This window comes from Neoarius graeffei, chromosome 4 (genome assembly GCF_027579695.1).
Source record: "Neoarius graeffei isolate fNeoGra1 chromosome 4, fNeoGra1.pri, whole genome shotgun sequence".
Lineage (NCBI taxonomy): Eukaryota > Metazoa > Chordata > Actinopteri > Siluriformes > Ariidae > Neoarius > Neoarius graeffei.
In genome coordinates, this window is record NC_083572.1 from 22,686,182 (window position 1) to 22,704,770 (window position 18,589).

At 40.1% G+C, this 18,589-nt stretch overlaps 1 protein-coding gene across 4 annotated transcripts in view; it reads right to left on the bottom strand.

Annotated features, from left to right (window-relative positions):
* The window catches only part of agap1 (ArfGAP with GTPase domain, ankyrin repeat and PH domain 1), a 322,009-nt gene extending 303,675 nt beyond the window's left edge, over window positions 1-18,334 (bottom strand). Inside the window, exons 1-2 of one of the 4 annotated variants that reach the window (XM_060919026.1) lie at window positions 17,140-17,255; window positions 11,521-11,600 (exon numbers count right to left, since the gene is read on the bottom strand). In XM_060919026.1, coding sequence (XP_060775009.1) covers window positions 11,521-11,600; window positions 17,140-17,157 — 98 coding nt within the window. In that variant the 5' untranslated portion in view covers window positions 17,158-17,255. Of the gene's footprint in view, window positions 1-11,520; window positions 11,601-17,139 lie in introns of those variants that run through there. The other 3 variants (XM_060919024.1, XM_060919028.1, XM_060919025.1) reach the window with 3 other exon arrangements.
* Between the last annotated feature and the right edge of the window lie 255 nt (window positions 18,335-18,589).

An 18,589-nucleotide genomic window follows, 5' to 3' on the forward strand; every position in this document is an offset into this window, starting at 1 on the left:
CGGTTTAATTATTCTTTAAAAGGGCTCTTATTTAGTAATAATACTAAATAAATACTTTCTTATGAAAGTAGGAATTTATCATAACAACCAGGATAAATCGTTTGGGCGTGAGTCTTGTTGAGGTCCGGGCTCACCGTGATCAGAGTCGGCCGAGTCGCTGTCCGATTCCGAGGCTGCATGGTCAAACCAGTGAGCCACATTCACCGATTGCTTCCCAACGGCCATAGGTTCATACATATATGGTTTCACCTCTCGATATTCAATTTGGAGAGTTCCTACTTCAAAATCGCTATCGCTTTCAGACATTTTACACGACCAAAGTCCGTACATGTGTGATCAGTTCGCAAGTAAACACAGAACTGCTCCCAGTCTGTTTGCTTTGAACGACGTCACAACGACTGTCCCCTGGCAGTGAAAGTGCGCATAAGTGAGATATAAACAAACTTTCGGAAATTGGGCAAAACAGTATATTTTATCAGTTTTATTCAATTTTAGGGTGCAAATTAGACACCAAGAAGATTGAATTCACTTTTTGGGTTAAAGTTGATATTCTACATTTCACCTCCAACCACTGCCTATGATCTTTAAGTCTGAGCGAAAAATGCTGTGGCTCTACGAAGAGTCTTGGGACAGAAATCTTAGTTTCTCGGTTGTTCGCCTGTGTTACTGGTGAACGCTACAGCGACTGTAGGTGACTTCATTGCTGCGCTAATGAACCCTACACTGGCTGGAAGGTGACTTCACTGCCGCGCTAACAGCATCAACTTGCGGGTAAGCTAGCATTGCCCTTCGAGAATGCTGATATGAAGAGTGTGTATAATAATAATAATAATAATAATAATAATAATTATTCACTAATAATAAAAAAGAGTGTATAAGAAGAAGAAGGGCTTTTTTCATGGTATATCAGATATATTTCATTCAGTTAGCATGATACTGAATTCATCTTCGACTCGTTCAATATCATGCTAGCTGAATGGAATATACCTGATATACCACTCAAAGCCAGCCAATATTATTTAAATGGCACTCAGATTCGTGATGTATTTTGTATGAAAAGTATGAGTTGTTCAACATAAGATAAAAGTTCATATCTTCAAGCCAACATGTGATTCTTTTTATTATACAGACACATTCACAAACAAAAAAAGTACCCAAATGTATCAAAATTTCATTGATTTCCTCACAAGTGACATATTGAGAAACATGTCCCAGATGTTGTTCATATGAAAAATACGAGTGGCATATTTCCCAGTAAAACACTTGTGTCTATATAATATATGAATAAATATCAGTTGACATCATGGCAACGTAAAATAATGTAGGGACAATTAAATTAACACACAAGTCTATAGTTACACACCGAGGCAAGAAGACTCCCCGGACTACGCCCAATACAACGGAGTTTGGAATACAAAAATACAAAGAAACACACAAGCACCTCCTGCTAGTTACTAGCTTTCTATCATGAGTTCCAACTAAACAACTTCACAATGATGACAAGATAGACTCCACAATAAGGATTAATCAGCTATCATTCATTAGCCTCCCACCAAACCTGAGCACAAAGAATTGCTTTATTCTGATTCCCATTTGTTTAACTCCCTCATTAATTGGATGCTGGCTCCTGTCCGTCACCTGGTAGTCGGACTTCTTTTGTGGCTAAAGTTGGGCCATTTGATGTACCTGTGCTGCTGTTTGACGTGTACAAATTTCTGACCAAATTCAACCCAACACCTCGGACACACCACTGACTGTGAACTACAGTCACAGGAGTGTCAGGGTGACTCAGCAGATCATGTTGGAAGCATTATTTGTGGTCCCTAACTCTTTTTATGCTTCTGCCATTAGGAGTTACGTCCTACGTGTCAGTCCGAGATTATCGTTTGCGCAACATTTCAAGAAGTGGTTGAATGTTAGTAAGCTTTACCTGAAATTATCATTTTGGATATGATCCAACAGGATCAAGGATACAGCAAGGTCAAATATCTGCAATAGTTTTTCTTCAATTATTTCCTGCCTGTTTATAATGTACTGTATATTTTAATGGGGACATAGGAAAAAACACACAGCTTGTGCACATATATTTGGGTATCTGAAACCTACCAACCCACAAACTCTGAAATAAAGCAACCCAGTCAGTTTCAATTGTTCTGCCTATTTCAGAAATCATGTGCCTCAACAAGCCATTCAGATTTGACTCGCCTTTCTATGTCACAAGGGGAGCACGTTATAATTATGCCCCTGCCACTTGAGAAATGTCTTTGTGAATGAATATTCATGAGGGAAATTGCTAGCTGATTGGCTGTCAGAATATGGGGGTGGGGCAAGCAGTGGCTCATTATCATTTAAAGGAACAGGTACTCAAATCAGCCATTTTGAACAGGGCTGTTTAGAAAGAGTGAGAAGGAGCTGTGGTGCTTCATCCTTGTGGTATTTTGACCAAAGTATGTCATATATTATGTTATTTACCAGCTGGGAAGTCCGTATCGTGAAATACCGTGACCGAGGTCTTGAAAGTACTGACCGAGGCCCTCTGGGCCGAGGTCAGTATTCAAGGCTGAGGTCACAGTATTTCACCATACGGACCGACATTAAGCTGGTAAATAATATATTTATTTTTTTCTTTACCAAATTCTAACAGAAAACGAGCGCCCAAAAGGGAAAACCGAGCCGAGTCGCCATTTTGAATCCTCATTCACGGCTGTAATGCAAATTGCTTTCCCCTCAGTATACAAGTGCACTTCCATGGCAGGAAAAAAAAAAAAAAACATTTTGGCACCTATGTAGTCCCCTATTTATACAAAATTGAGTCATTCAGGATTCAGCCATGTTTTTGCTCGGTGTTAGCAAATTACAGGTTTTTAGCTTTCTCCTGAAATGTTTTATTTCTTCTTCCTCAGGGTAGTAAAACTCGCTTTTGCTGTGAAGACTGTCATTGCTATCCATGATGTAGCATTTCTCCTGAGAAATGCTGGCAAAAATTTATAAGATTTTTGATAATCTTATAAATAAATCTTGTAAAAAAAAAAAATGTTGACAAAAAAATTCTACTATGTTTGTTGTTGTTGTGAACAAGCGAGTCGCCAGAGGTCCATAACCGGGGTCCGTAACTGGGGTCCGTACCGTAGGATACGGACCCGCTCGCCAGCCAATCAGAGCGCAGGATTTGGACCGTGAAAAAAATAAATTTCATTAAGACTTCAAGGAACTGTGTCAACTTGTGGAAAAGGGGTGCAATGTGTCACCTTTAAGAGTGTTTCAGAAATATAAATCAGCAATGCGTCATCCCAGAGTTCTTGTTTTCATTATAAAAACCCTTACAAACTGCAGCTTTCAAGTAATCCATCAAAGTCCATTGTCCCCCCCCCAAAAAAGAAATGCAGTACTACTGCTGTGAGGCATTCTGATGATACATTATCATCAAAATATGATATGAGCATTTTGTTTCATCTCACACACACACACACACACACACCCTGTGAGTACACTAACTGGCCGTGGCAGATATAGGATTTATTACAAAGTGTAAATATACAAATTTTATTATAATGTTTAATGTGCATGCTAAGAGGTGTGATTACAGTACCTCTGTACACACAAGGACCTCAATTTCACACAAGGAAGACTGTCTGTGTGCCTCTCCTTAATTCATATAATCCAAGCTGAAATGGGTGATTTAAAAAAAAAAAAAAAGATGTAAAGGAGATGTGATGTCTGGCTCAGTTCCCAGTCAGTAAAAATGGCCCAGAAATCACTGCAGCTGTCTGCAGTTACATCCACAGGGTTTAATTAGCTTAATGCCAGAAACCTAACACAACTGCCATAGTAACCCTAGCCCACCTGAGCACTTGTTCCCCAGGGTTTGGCTTTGTGTGTGTGTGTGTGTGTGTGTGTGTGTGTGTGTGTGTGTGTGTGTGTGTGTGTTTTCATGTCAGCTTCTTGTTGCATCCTGTCCACAGTAAATAACTTGAATAGAAATTCCACGGGAGTCCACAGCTGTCAAAACAATGGTGCTGCATCCTCTTATCAGTGCATTATTTTTACTCAGAGTGGCATAGTTTAATGAACACACCACTCAAAAAAAAAAAAATCCACCCCAGAAGTCATCAGATGTTCACTTCCCTTTTACATACAATCCTCATCTTAACAGTGACAGATCATTCTTGGAACACTGGAACTAATTTAAGATAATGATCTAGATTTTAAATGTACAATTTTTTAGAAAACAAAAATAAAAAAAAAGGTCAATATTGTTTGCAAAGAGCTATGATAGCCATTTCTAGGGATTGTAAGATTTACCAATACACACCAGTGCACAGATTTAAAAATTCATGATGCCCCGGTTAAATAATAATAATAATAATAATAATAATAATAATAATAATAATTGATTAAATAAAAAAATTAAAATAATAAAAAAATAAATAATTAAAAAAAAAAGAAAAACAAAACAAAACTGTGCACCAGATACAATTTGGATCTCACAGCTTTGCATCAGTAAAATCTGATTTATTAATATATACTTTTTAGTAAAGGCTCTATGCCTTTATTATTTAGAAATGTGACCAATACATTTTATATTTAGATTGAGTCCTCCTCTCAAAACTGTTTCTCAAGCCTGCTCTCATCTACACTGCTGTCAGGACTAATTCTCGTCAAGTCCTTTGGCCAAGTCTGATGGGAGTTGGAGGGGTGTCCAGTCAAGTCACACAAGAGTAAACGATGTGAGAACAGGAGACTCAGTGGTGGCTCACTGTGGCTCCAATAAGATTTCAAGATAAAAGTCCACACAGCTCTCGCCACAGTGCCAACTGGGATTTCAAAATAAAAGTCCCTTCCCATGCTAGACTGTCCTCAGGTCACATGAAGGATCACAAGGAGGAGGAAGAGGACCATACTGAATTGCACTGCATCACTTTCTTTTGCATCGCATCATAACACATTGATTTGAATCACACTGCATCGCAATAAGGGCTGCAACAAATGACTATTTTGATAGTTGAATAATCTGTTGATTATGGAAACTAATAATTGATTATTCGGATTATGTATTGCCCAATTACCAATTATTGTAGTTCAATAACTCTACACTCATCTCAGTGTCTGTAGCAGAGCTTCTGTTACATCTCATATAATCACATGCATTTACGGAAATTATTTACAACTCAAAGACTCACTACAGCGCGTGACAGATGTCCATCACATTTTGCCCTTTCTGACAGTCACTCAGAAAGGGCAAAATGTGATAGGCATCTATTTATGTTATTTCAGTTCTCAGTGAAATAAATGAAATCAAAGATTAATATGAAAGGTCCACCATAGTGCTAATCCATCCCTCTTACAGTCCATCAGTGAGCCAATGAATGCTTATTAAGAACAGCCTGGGTTTTAGCAAGACATAAGAATGCAAAGATGGTCGCAAAACATATGGAAGAAGCTGGAGATACAAGATGGATGCTAGATGGGAAAACAAAAAGATGAGGTCTAGGACAAAAGAAAGCAAATCCTACCATCAGTGACCAGAGTTACTAATATTAAATTAAAATATTTCTAATATTAACATGGTTTTATATTTTTTTTTCCTAGAAAGACTTTCCCATGCTATTTGTAAAAGAAAACTAGCCCTATAATTTTGAAACACTGATTTCTTTATCAAGGCAGGTTCAAATGTTTTATATCATTAGTAGCCATGAATGAATCACGACCAGATAAGCATTAAAAAGTAACTGTTGTTGCTATTCAATCATCTCAGTTGCTTATCTGGACTTTCAGAAGGAAAGAATTTTCTGTAACTAACTTCACAACTTTGAATTGAATACTTCTGTTGTATACAAAAGAAGCTAAGGTTTGTCTTCTAAATCAGAACTCAACAGGAAACTGCAAACATTCCTAAGTATTAGCCAAGCAGTAAAATGAGAAATAGTAAGGCGTATCAGATAATTAATCCAGCTGTTCTTGGAACTGGGTTGCTGTGCATGGGCTGTACCTTCACCAGATTTCTGAGGACTTCTGCAGCAGCATACATTAATTACAGCGTTAATATGAGGAGTGGGGGCAGGAGCTGACAGATGGTGACCTGCCACAAGGAAAGCGCCATTGATTTTTTCCCCCCTCCCTTAAACACTGGCAGATGGGAACAGTGCCTCCTATTGATGCAACACATTCACTCTCAATTCAGTCTCTCTCACACACAACAGTGAGCTAAAGCTATAGTACTAATTAACCCAAAACGTATGGATAAGCACATAGGCTCAGCTAACTCATCACTAGAGCTTGTCGTCCATCGGATTTTGAAATCAGAGTCCGTTTGCGGTTTGACATGAGCAGAGCCGTCCGAGATCACTTTGCTGTTCAATCTATTCTAATCAAAACTGCAAAAACAGCGGATTGATTAGCATTTGTAGTCTGAGATTATGTGCAGATATTAGGCTTGCTGTTCCCAATATGGTACAATTATTTAGATTGGTTATTGTGGCTGAAATGAACTTCCCCATACAGCTTCCATGACAACCATGGCTGCACTGGAGTCAATACTACATTAAGCAAAAGGTTTCATGAAGCAAAGACAGGTTTTTTTGTGGGGTTTTTTTTTAAAAAGATTAGTCATAATAATGACCATCAGCCTTACTGAAGGGTTTTATGGTCAAGACATTATGGTGTTGTGTAATCCTAGGACAAAAATAGATCCACTGCCTCTTTTCTCCCATCAAATTAGCTTCAAATGTAAAACACATGTATTTCCTTTGTTTCCAACATGAAACATGCTGAGGGGAAATTCCACATTTAAAAAAAAAAAAAGCAAAGGGGGAAAACGCAGCTGACCAGTAGGCATATCTGTTTCTCTAGTCCACCTCTTAGGTGTGGTTGCTCACTCAATGACATTTCAGACTGTGAGGAACTCCATATTATTATTATCATTAATCCCCCCCAGTCTCCTGTTCCTTCCTGTCCGGAAACTTATATAAATGCTTTTGACAAGCAACATATTGATTGTGAGTGACGCTGCAACAGACGCATCAAAGTGTCTGCAGTCCTCCATCACAGCTAGTGATCAACGCACAGGAAGTGACATCAGACATCTAGGTCCTTGGGGACCCCTTTTTTTTTTTTTTTTGGGGGGGGGGGGGGGGGGGGGGGTAATCATGGCCATCAGCAGGAAGACTGCTACACACAGGCTATTCCTGTCTCCATGAGACCTGAATCAGAGCTTGGCTATTGTCTGGGTCGGGGGTCTGACTCCTGTGTCCTGATTTAGAGTAAAGTAACAAACGCCTGGTGCAGCTGCAAACCACAGCTGGTGCGCACTGGCTTCCTTATATTTTCTCAAATGCAGCTAAATTTCTCAAAGCTCCACCCACAGTCCCCAAGAGGACTCACCTTCCCCCACTGCAATACTATAAATTAATGTCACAGGGGATGGCTGGAGCTGTAGTGGTGTCAGCCTGCAGCTATTCCAATGCTGCAAAGCATTTCCCAGCAAAATGTTAAACAACGTGTGAGAAAGAGTAACTGACGTCCTACTGAAAAAGGAATAAAGCGTAAAAAAGGAAGAACTACATATTCATGTTCCTCCTAACACATCAGGCTATGATATCAAACAAAACACAGTGGTATCTCTCAAAAGGATCTACTGTCGTGACATGCAGCAGGAGTCAGACAAGCATCACAGCAAGCCAAGGTCACAACAAAGGACTGTGTTGAGAGGCATGACATCATCGCATCCCCAGATCAGAACTGTCATTTCCTCAGGGAGTGCCAGCGGAAAAGTAAATGACAGGCCACACAGCTTCTAATTCTCTATACCTGAAGAAGGTATATTGACCTATACAACCTCGTTTATATATCCACAGCGAATAACACAAAACACCCCCACACACATATCCACATGCTAGTCTAGGTGAGGTCAGCGGCTAAGAATACCGTCGAGTTAAAACCCTGTTGGGGGAGGTTAGTACAACAAGAAAAGAAAACATACAAGTCAAAGGAATTTTTAAATAGATTAAATAAGTGCTTTGGTGAAGCAGGAAGTCTTTAGTCTTAGTGTGAATACAGTCAGTAAGTGCACTGACAGCCAGGGAAAGTTCATTACACAGACATCTACAGTTAAATAAAATACAACAGACTTTGCAACCAGTATGTTGGTACCAGTATCCAGTACGTCTGAGTGGCTGAAACAGATTCACAGGCATCGTGTAAGCAACAGTGAACTACGAATCTTCCCAGCTGTCAAGATTCAAAGTGTACATGTCCCTGAGGCTGAAGTGACAAGTGGATCCTCCTCCATTCTTACCAGCATGGCATCTTCAATAATGCCGTTTGTCACCGCTCTTCAAATCAGGCACATTTTTATGCCTTACACCTCCAAAGGGTGTTAAATAGCTGCTGGGAAAGAGGCCACATGGACCCGAGTGTTTCTCAATTCCATCTTTAACCTCCATTTGGCTGGGAAAACACTACAGAGTGCGAACTGCTGCATTCTAAACCTGACGAAGCTCAGCAGGTTTAGAATGAGTAGGTCATGTATTTAGATAAATATCTTTGCAAAGTTTTTATCATACAAGTATGATAAACATATTGGCAGAAACTTTATACTTTACACTTTCCTAGGTGCCCACTGCCAAAAAATATTATAGATTTAAATGACCTAAATTAGATAAAACATAAAACTTGTCACCTTCCTCAGTCACACCAGACTCAGTGTGCTGAGAGCCCACTTCCGCGTTCATAAAAGACTGTTCATATGGTAACAGCATGATAATCACTTTCACTCTTTTGCCAAGATTTACATTATCTTAAATAGTACTTTCATAAACTACCATTATTATTGAATTTTTTGTATTGTTTACAGTATTTACATTTCAGGTAACCAGTAACTACAGGAAAAATTTCCTTTTATTTGTAACTTAAATTTCACTTATTTTTAACTCCTGTTTATTGCACTTTTTAACAATCAAAATGATTCCTAGCATTTTGTGATGCACCATTTGCATTATGTATATTTCGTAAAATCAAAACTTGTTAAAGGTATCTATTATTTTCAGTTGTATATATTTCATAATATTAATCTTCAGAGTTGGCTGAATCTCATTTGTTATCTTTGTTGTATATAGTTAAGTGTAATATTGTAATATTGTAATAGTGTAATATTTGTTGTATATATTCTGTGTAATAGGACTTGATTGCAGCAATTTGTATTTTGTTTTTTGTCTTAAGTGAACTAGAAATGATAATTTAAGGTTTCTGCTTTTATTGCAGGAATCTGTAGAAGATTTTATTGATAATTACAATGATCTGTAAAGTTCTGGTTAATGAATAAGAAACTAAATTTAAAAACTTTAACATTTTATTAAGTTAGTAAATAAAATGTGTTAAACGCTTAATAAAATACAATAATTCACACTTAAAATTAATGCTTTCTTTTTAAGGCTCAATTGCAGCTCCAGAAGTCACCAGATTGCACCAAAAAAGATGAAATTTTCAAAATTTGCCCCTGGTCACTACCAAGTTACACTCCCTACTTTCAGAAAAACACTCCCAACCTTCCCAATCCTGGCTAAGCCCCTGCTCCACAGTGGTGTAACAGAAAAGCGTTCACCCCGTCAACAAGAGTCGGGGAGTGCAAATCTGGAAAAAGGCTACAGCCATCCGTGGCTGAGAGTTTAGACAGCAGAGCTGGCCATGTGCTGTAGGTGGGAGGGACTGCATACTCGCTTCCCTGTCAATCAGAGCAATACTAACCAATCATGGGTGTCTGTGAGCTCATGTAGGGATATCACCAGTTAGGTTTCCCCTATCATATGACAGCTACCAACCAGGGAGGGTGAAGGCCATCACATGCTTCATCTGAGACATGTAAAGCTAGAGAACACAGCTGCGTAACACACTCCAAGGAAAGTACTATCCGTCCCCTTCCGTATGCATGAACTCACAGATGCCCATGATTGCGTAGCATCACTGTGATTGACGGGAGACCCTTCAATGACAGGAGCACTCGGGAGCATGCAGATAGTGAGAACTAAGTGAGATAGTGAGTGAAAATTGGCAAAGGATCAAACTAGGAGAAAATTAGCAAGGAATTGTATTTCCTATCTCCAGGTGATAGGGCACATGCTTTTCTGCTGCAGCGCTCGAGAGTGTGCAGATAGTGAGAACTAGTAAGTGAGTGGAAATTGGCAAAGGATCAAATTGAGAGAAAATTAGCAGGGAATTGTATTTTACATTTACCCATCACACATCTCACCTGTCAAATGCTGATCTTGAGTAAAAGATGGCGGAATCAAAATGGAGTGCAAAATGACTGTCAGTTAATTCCCCCCTCTAACTGGGAAAGAACAAATCACTATTCAGCTCAGCTTGAGAATTCATGGTCTCTGACCACCCACACTCAAAACATCCAGCACAGAGAGACCGAGAGATAGGAAAGACAACTGATGAGGCCACAAGCAAACTCAGAGTAGTGGTCTTTCATTCGATCCTTTTAAATTAGACTTTAAAAGGAACACGCATTCAGTAAAAATATGTCTGCTACTTTATATTGGAGTCTATATAAGAGTACATTTTAAGTGTCCATCATAGTGTACGAGTCCTTTTCTATATTTATATCCCTCTCATTTACACACTGTCAATACAGGATATATAGATTAGAAACATATGCTCCCCATCCACTTTATTAGGAACACCTTTATATCTGCATGCTAATGGATGGATACATCAACCATTAAAATGGGGGGAAATGTGATCTCACAGTTTTTGATCATAGCACAGTTGTAGGTGACAGACAGGCTGAATATTCCAGAAACTACTTGTTGAGAGAGGTCAGAGAAGAATGGCCAGACTGGTTCAAGCTGACAGGAAGGCTACAGTAACTCAAATAACCACTCTTCACAATCATGGTGTGCAGAAAAGGATCTCAGAATGAACAAGAAATCAAACCTTGAAGAGGATGGGCTACAACAGGAGAAGCTCCTGTCAGCCGAGAATAGGACTCTGGTGCTACAGTGGTCACCGGCTCACCAAACTGGACAGTTAAAGATATTTTTCCTGCCTTTAGCTGTACAGACAATGTGCTTATAACTGTATCTGCATGATGATATGCACTGCGTTGCTGCAACATGATTAGCTGATTGGATCAGTCCATGATGGAGCAGGGTTACAGTTGGTCAGTGAGCATGAAGTATTTAGGGAGTAATTGCAGCGTACTTCAGTAATAAATGTAATGATTTCAGCTGTAGCAAAAGTTCAGCGTAGTACACAAAGTACCACCATGAAGTTGATTATATGCCAATAACAGCATGTCACAAAGTGTTTTATTCCTCGTACACTACAGCAATTCACCAACAATTCTATTTTTATCCATTTATAGTAATGTCGTGGAACAAACATGAAACATTAGTTCCTGTTATGAATTAGCCATGACTATAGAAGTGATACTGTATTCAAACAAGCAAATTTATATAAACCTGTGATTCAAATCAGAATCGAAAATTCAACAGCACTGTGGTATAAATATAGACATACAACTTGCGTTCGAAAGAGATGGTTGCTGCCTTGTTGCCATAATAGACGGGTGTCTCAAAGCAGGACTCGACTGAAGGCATCTTCTAAGGACATGGTCACAGGGTTATAAGATAGTACAATGTTCATTTCACTTCTCAGTAATTTTCAAAAATCAAAGGAAAAAAGCCCAAAAATTATCTTGTGTATGAAATAATTTTTCTATAAAGTTCGGTCTGCCATCTTTTTAATTTTTTTCCTCCATTGCTTGAGGGAGCTGCCACAAAGATTTATGGGTAATAGGCAGCATGGAAGATACATTGATGCTACCTTCAACTGGGGTCAATTCGAAGACATCTTAGAATACAGGAATCAAGAATTCGTTCAGTTTCAACGGCCCTTGATGCGTTGCGGTCTTCCTGAGAGTGTTTTCCCCATTTCAAATGCACCCACTGATATCAATGTTAATCCTGAATTTATGATGAAAGAGGGCAGACAGCTTCTAGTCTAACATATTGCTTGTTGTGTTTGTATGTACACTGAGATCATTAAAAGTAGTTTTATTGGATCTGATGCAGTCAATTAATTCAGCTCTGACCCCACACTTGACAGCAGGTTTTCTGGCATATATGACTCTCCTTTGAGGGGTTCCTAATTAAATCTAAACATATGTACGTAATCTCTGCTGCAGCCCCCATAGTGAGCTCTGTCCTACACCAACACAAAATGAGTATAACCACAAAAAACACACACTCCAGCTTCCACAAGGATAAATCACTAAATCATTTTACAGTGCAGAATATCATTTGTAAATGTCGAGGTTTGACAAGCAGAATGCAGGATGTGGTAGCACAGAACGGCTGCTCACTGCCGCTCATTAATGGACTGCTCCAGACAGACCGGGTGGGAGGGGCTGGATTTTTAGTTCACATGACCATCTGCATGATGCTTCTGCTGATCTGGGGATCCCTAGCTCTGCGCTGCTGCCATGCCAGAGTGATGCTAACATTCAAATGATGCCATGACATGCAGCCTTTAAAGCATGACACAAGTCTGGTATCTGAATTTGAGGATCTGCTGACATTTTGCATGAGGATTCTGTTCCCTTTTCTTCCAACTTTAACCATCTTCGGGAAATGTGAAGTGGTAGCATTGTACGTGAAAGTTCTCCCCCCCCCCCAAAAAAAAAGAAATGTTTTGCACCATTTAGTCATGAAAAACAAAATAATTAATTTAGGAAAGATGGGTTGGAATTATTGGGAACAGTATGCCAGTGCAGTGGGGCCGGTGGTGCTAAAATTATCTTGCAACTGCAAACATGCCCCTTCCTCTCCAGGCTCACTGAGAGATGAAGGGCAAAAGAGGACCATGCTGGACCATGTGGTACACTCTGTGACGTGGGCCATGGACTGATCTATGGGTCTCTATAATTACGAACAAGCCTCAGCTAACCCAAGAGAGCAGATTTATGCTGCTTTTGGGATTTTTTTTTTTCCATTTTCACTATGAACTCTGATCACATGGTAACTGCATATGAGGCAAACTTGCATGGAATCCTCAGGGCAAAATGATAGCTGGGCCCAATTTGCTGCACTAGGATGCTAAGAAATGCCCATTACAAAAACAGAGTGGTAACAAGTTCACAGATGTGCTCTGCATGTGTCATGCGTATGTTTTAAAATGACTTGCTATGGTGAGGGTTGCCTTAGCAACATTCTGAACAAAGATGACCACAAAGAGGGAGCGAGTCATAAAGAAACAGTCACTACGTTTACATGCACATACACTCTAAAAAATAAAGGTGCTTCAGTGGTTCTTCAAATCTCTGGATGGTTCCATGGAGAGTCAAAACTCTGTGATGAACCATTACATTATGCGAAAGGTTCTTCACATTGGAAATGGTTCTTCAGAGCCTGGCATTCTCTTACCATTTGCTGGTCAATGCACATAGGCTATGTTTACACAAATCTGTCTTCACTGCTCAAACAAATGGTTTAAATGGTTCTTTAAAGAACTGTTGCATGAACAGTTCTTTGAAGCCCTGAAAAAGGTTCTTCTATGGCATCGCCCTGAAGAACCGGTACTGGCCCCATTATTTTTTAGAGTGTAGAGAGAATCGAATTTCTGCCGTTGCTCGACTGAAATCGAAGTTCAAAATGCCATGTATACACCTTAATTCGGCTGAAATTGAACCGAACTTGATTTCTCGGAATCGAGCTACACGACCTAGTTTATGCGATTTCTGCCGAGCTATTTTGCGCATGTATACCCTATCGAGCTAGTTGTCGAGCTACTTCCGGAAGTGACGAGACCACAAGCGGGAAACACAACAGCCTCGGTCGGCATGACAACGAATCATGACAACGGCATGAATCTTTTCTTTTTGTGGCATTGTTTGCACTGTTAAAATTTAGCTCACTTATTGTATCACCAAATACATCTGTACAGCTGTTGCATAGCTGTGAATTGTGTACATAAACAAGTCATTGTATTTGTGTGTGTGTATATATGTCCAACATCTGAAGAATGTCAATAAAAACAAAACAACTGAACTTTTTGTGTGTTTATTAAGACATAAGTTAAATTGTAAGCAAAAAAAAAAAAAATTTTATAAGCAAAAAATGGACTTTAGAAAAATATTATTGTGCAAAATAAGTTGTCTTACAAAACAGTGGTCTGCGCCGGACAGTTTGTAGCCATAGTCTGTTAGAGCAAGCCTAACAGCTTGAACACGGAACTGCTAGTGTTGCCAGATTGGGTGTTTTAAGTGCATTTTAGCGGATTTGAACATGGTTTGGGCTGGGATACGTCAGCAGTATCTGGCAACACTATAGTTCTTCTTCATGACGACAACCGGAAGTGTACCAACACGATGGGGCGTGTAGCGCCACGTGTGGCTCGGGTGCACAATGCACCTTGCACAATAGCCCGATTTCACTTGTGCATGTAGGATTGGATTTCTCTGGCACCCCTGCTGGGACTCTTTGCTCGATTACCAACAGCAGCTCGATTTGTACGTGCATGTAAACGTAGTCAATGAGTGCACAGCGCACTGTCCGATCTCTCCAAGACACACAGACTCCTAACATCAGCATCCTGGAACAGTGGTATAGTACATGGTTGCATAACCACTACACACACAACCATGTTTAAAAGCATCTCTCTGATACTACAGCACAGCAATCAGATAATTGCACTTCTCCCGTTCTTTTGCTTTCCCTCTCATTTCTAATTCAGCCTCTATTACCATTTTCTCTCCTGTGCTTGTCGGTCACGATTTCTTTCATCCTTCCAGGAAACTGAAAGACATTTCTCTTAGTCATTCTTCATCTTCTCCTTGCTCTCACTCACAGTCTGTGTTCTTTGCGCACAGGTCCGTCTCCCAGAATCCACTTTCTGACCATCTTTCGTTCCAAATCGTTCCATTCGACATCCTACAGTGAAAGTTCAAGAGGCGTTTCCTGTATCAGTTTTCAGCCGGGATTTGCCATCTGTCAAACAAGTGGCTAGCAAAAAGTCTTAAAAAAGTTTACAAGAAATCCTGCACTGATGCAGAAAAGGATCTCAGAACAGCAGTCTTCGGGAACTGAAATCTAAGGAATGTTGTGAAGAAAATGCTATGCTGTACTACATGTGTAAAAAGCAAAATAATAATTCAACCACACAAAGTGATTCATTTCTACTCAATATATGCCTTTGTTACTTTCACTTGTACTCATGACCAACCAAACAGGATTTAAGAAGACAAACATTCTCAACTAGCCTTTTTAAAGAAAATGTCAGAAGCTAGCCTAGCACAGACCTCTTTGTATAAGAGTTCTACAGGTTGCCAGAATGATCCTTCTACATGCCTGAGCAGGTCTCAATCTCTACTCCCCAAAGCTTACATGGTCAAACTAAATCTCTGCATCAGGTCTGACAATGTACACCTCCCCAGTAAGTGGTAATTAAAAACTTCAATTTGTATAAAAAGAAAAGTGCCATACTTATAACGCAGTCCATTACTAATTACATATTTGTAACAATCTGGAGCAAAACAGAGAGCAAAGAATCAAATCAATACACTGGATGGTGGAGAACACAGAAGCCTGTACAGGTACTAAATGTGTCCTAAACACTTGCCTTATAGCTATTTTCCATGTTTCACACCATTTATTTGCCACGAAAGCTAAGGTACTCAGACTGAACTGGTTTTACATGGGGATGTGGAGTAATGTCATTATTATTGGAGTACCTCTGGGATTTCAGTCCTGTCTGATTCCGTCAGGTCAGTAATGTTTACAGACTATGCACACACATATCTGGTAAAGTTATGCTGTAAATGACCACTAGAAATAACCACGTCATACGATATGATCCATTATATCCTGTGGTTATCTGATTTTTCTTCAGTGTAAAAAGACACGACACTGTTTTGCTTTTTCAAAAAGAAGGCAAAAGTTCAAAAACTGAGATCAATATAATTGAATACTCCATTCACGCTGACACCGAGAAACCATTTATTTATTGCCATTATATTGGAATCGGGACAAAACGGTAAATTCAAAACGTTAACCTATCCACTGGATAGGTTAAAAATAATATTTTTATTATTAAAAATAATATTTTGCCACAGCTCCAGTGGGAACTGGAACCACTGGATTAATGTGTTGTGACCGGTCGTGACGTTAATGATGTACGCAGTGACGTTGCGTACATAGTCTGAATACTCGTACTGTCTCACTGTAAAGGAACCAGTCGCAAATTCAAAACAACAAGTTAAGAAAACAGCAGATATGGCTGGAAACTGTAATACATCATAGCTGGTCTCACATGTTTTACACATCTCGTGGAGATTCACGCTTCGTACAATTCTGTTAAATACAGTCAGGTGGGAATGAAAATTTAATCAAGCCAGTGTTGTTTTTACCTGATCCATTAACAGGCTGCGTATGTGAAAGGGACTATATAGATGATGATGTCAGAGGTTTTAGGTCAATTATTGAGTTCCTAGCATAGTTACAGCCTACATACATGTTATGATCATGCGATCTAATCATGATCAAGCACAACTTGCACACAACAAAAGCATATTTAAAAAAATAAATAAATAATTTTTAGAGTCAACTCAATCCATTTGTATTAAAATGAGCACGTAGCAGGCAAGGGCACTGAAATGTTCGTGAAACAGCCATGCATACACTGTGACGATACTCCCATCGCTGTGGTTTACTTAGGCATTTGCCTGGAAATCTTCTCCCATCCATATAATACTTTTGACTGAGGTAATCTGATGATGTAATGCTTGTGTTTCACAATTATGAATTTCTGCCCGAACAGGTGGCTACTATTAAAGCAATACAAAGGTAGAAACACCTGCTGGAGGGAGCTTGGAAACCATTCCGTGTTAAAAGAAAACGTAAAAGTGAGCAGGGTGTAAGAAGAATCAACTCTTTATTGCAAAAACTGTTCCAGGACATTATTTGTGTGTCCCCTTCAGGTGAACATGGTGATCAAACATCCAACCAAAAAGTGCAGAATATTAATATTAGGCCACAACCTTGGCAAAACTGGACGAAGTGGGATGGGACACTGGGAGTTGTGTAAAGAAGATCCAACATAAATGATTACGGCACTGAGAGCCAGAACTTCCCCCAGTCTTACCTTCAATGGCAATGACATGCTCCCGGATCTGGTTCTGCAGCAGAGGCTCGTCCACCCGCTCCAGCAGCTCGTAGATGGAGTAGATGTTCGGATGGACGGATTCAAAGCGCTGGATCTCGGCTCGGATCGCCGCTGAATTGGCGAGATGCTGTTGATAGTTCATTTTGCGGATAAAAAGCCACTCAACAGGCTCCGATATGCAACTAGCAAGATAAACGTGTGTCTGTATGATTTCAACAGCAAACTAGACCATCATCAGGGGAACCAACAACCCTCTCTCTCTCTCTGTAGTAATCCTGTCTTTGAGATGTTTACAATCAGGACACACTTATTCAGCCATGTAATGTTTACTAATCCTGGAAGTGTTAGGGTTTCCGAATAACAAGTTCAACCCTAATCAAACTAAACCCCAAATCTGAGCACCTAGCGAGCAGTGGTTCTGAAGTCCTCCTGTGTAATGAGAACATTCCCAAACAGCAGATCACAGTGCAGAGGCTGGGAAGCCGGAGGGAGGCTGAGTTTTCTCCCGATGTGAAATCCTGGCTGAAGGGGCAGATGGAGACGGTCAGCTCGGTATCGCTTCCCCATATCCTCCCTCCTCCTCCTCCTCCGGAGAAGGGAAACACAAAAATCACAACACACAGCGTAGCTTTATGAATCCAGCCTGCAGGAATCACTAAGTGTTTGTCATAACTGGCTAAAGGCTATTTAGCTAACCAGGGTGAAGGAAGAAAGAAAAAGAGACAAGAACAGGCCGTGAAAAACTGTTCAGTTTTTGTTGAATAAAGTAGACATGACCAGGCTGGGCCTTGTCATTGTTTTCAGTCCGCTGGTTGTCTTGTTTAAACGGCAAAACAAACAAACAAATAAACTCTGAAAGAGAGCGCCGGTTAGCTAGTTGTGTGATCTGTTAGCGGGTTAGCCCGCTCGAGTGTGTCGGCTCTGCGCACTCCCTCGTCTTCACTTCAGCGCGCGCGGCCAAAGAACAGCCGCCAAACTAATTTTTCCACGAACATGACGAGCCTGCCGACCCACACGCACAGAAACAGTGATGTTCAGTTCTGTTCCGGTTGCTTGTCGTCTGTTCTCGCTGTATTGGTTTCTGTTTCACGAGCAAAGACGTGAGAGCTCCCCTGCTTCCTGCGCCGCTCTCCGTCCCGTCCGGATCTTTTCTTCACACACTATTGCGCGTGCTCGCTCCTTGGGACGTTTCCTACTGGAAAGCTTCGAATCGCGGCTGGTGAGCGTTGGTCACGGTCCTGGCTGCAACAACCCTGCGCAGTGTGTCAGGAAAACAGGATCGTCCCTGCAGCGCAGTCGTTACGGCTCTGGCTGCGTAATCCTGTGCAGTTCGCGACACCTGTATGTCCAGGTTTTAATAATAATAATAATATTATTATTATTATTATATACACTTTTTTCCATTTATACAGCACCTTTCACTATGCCG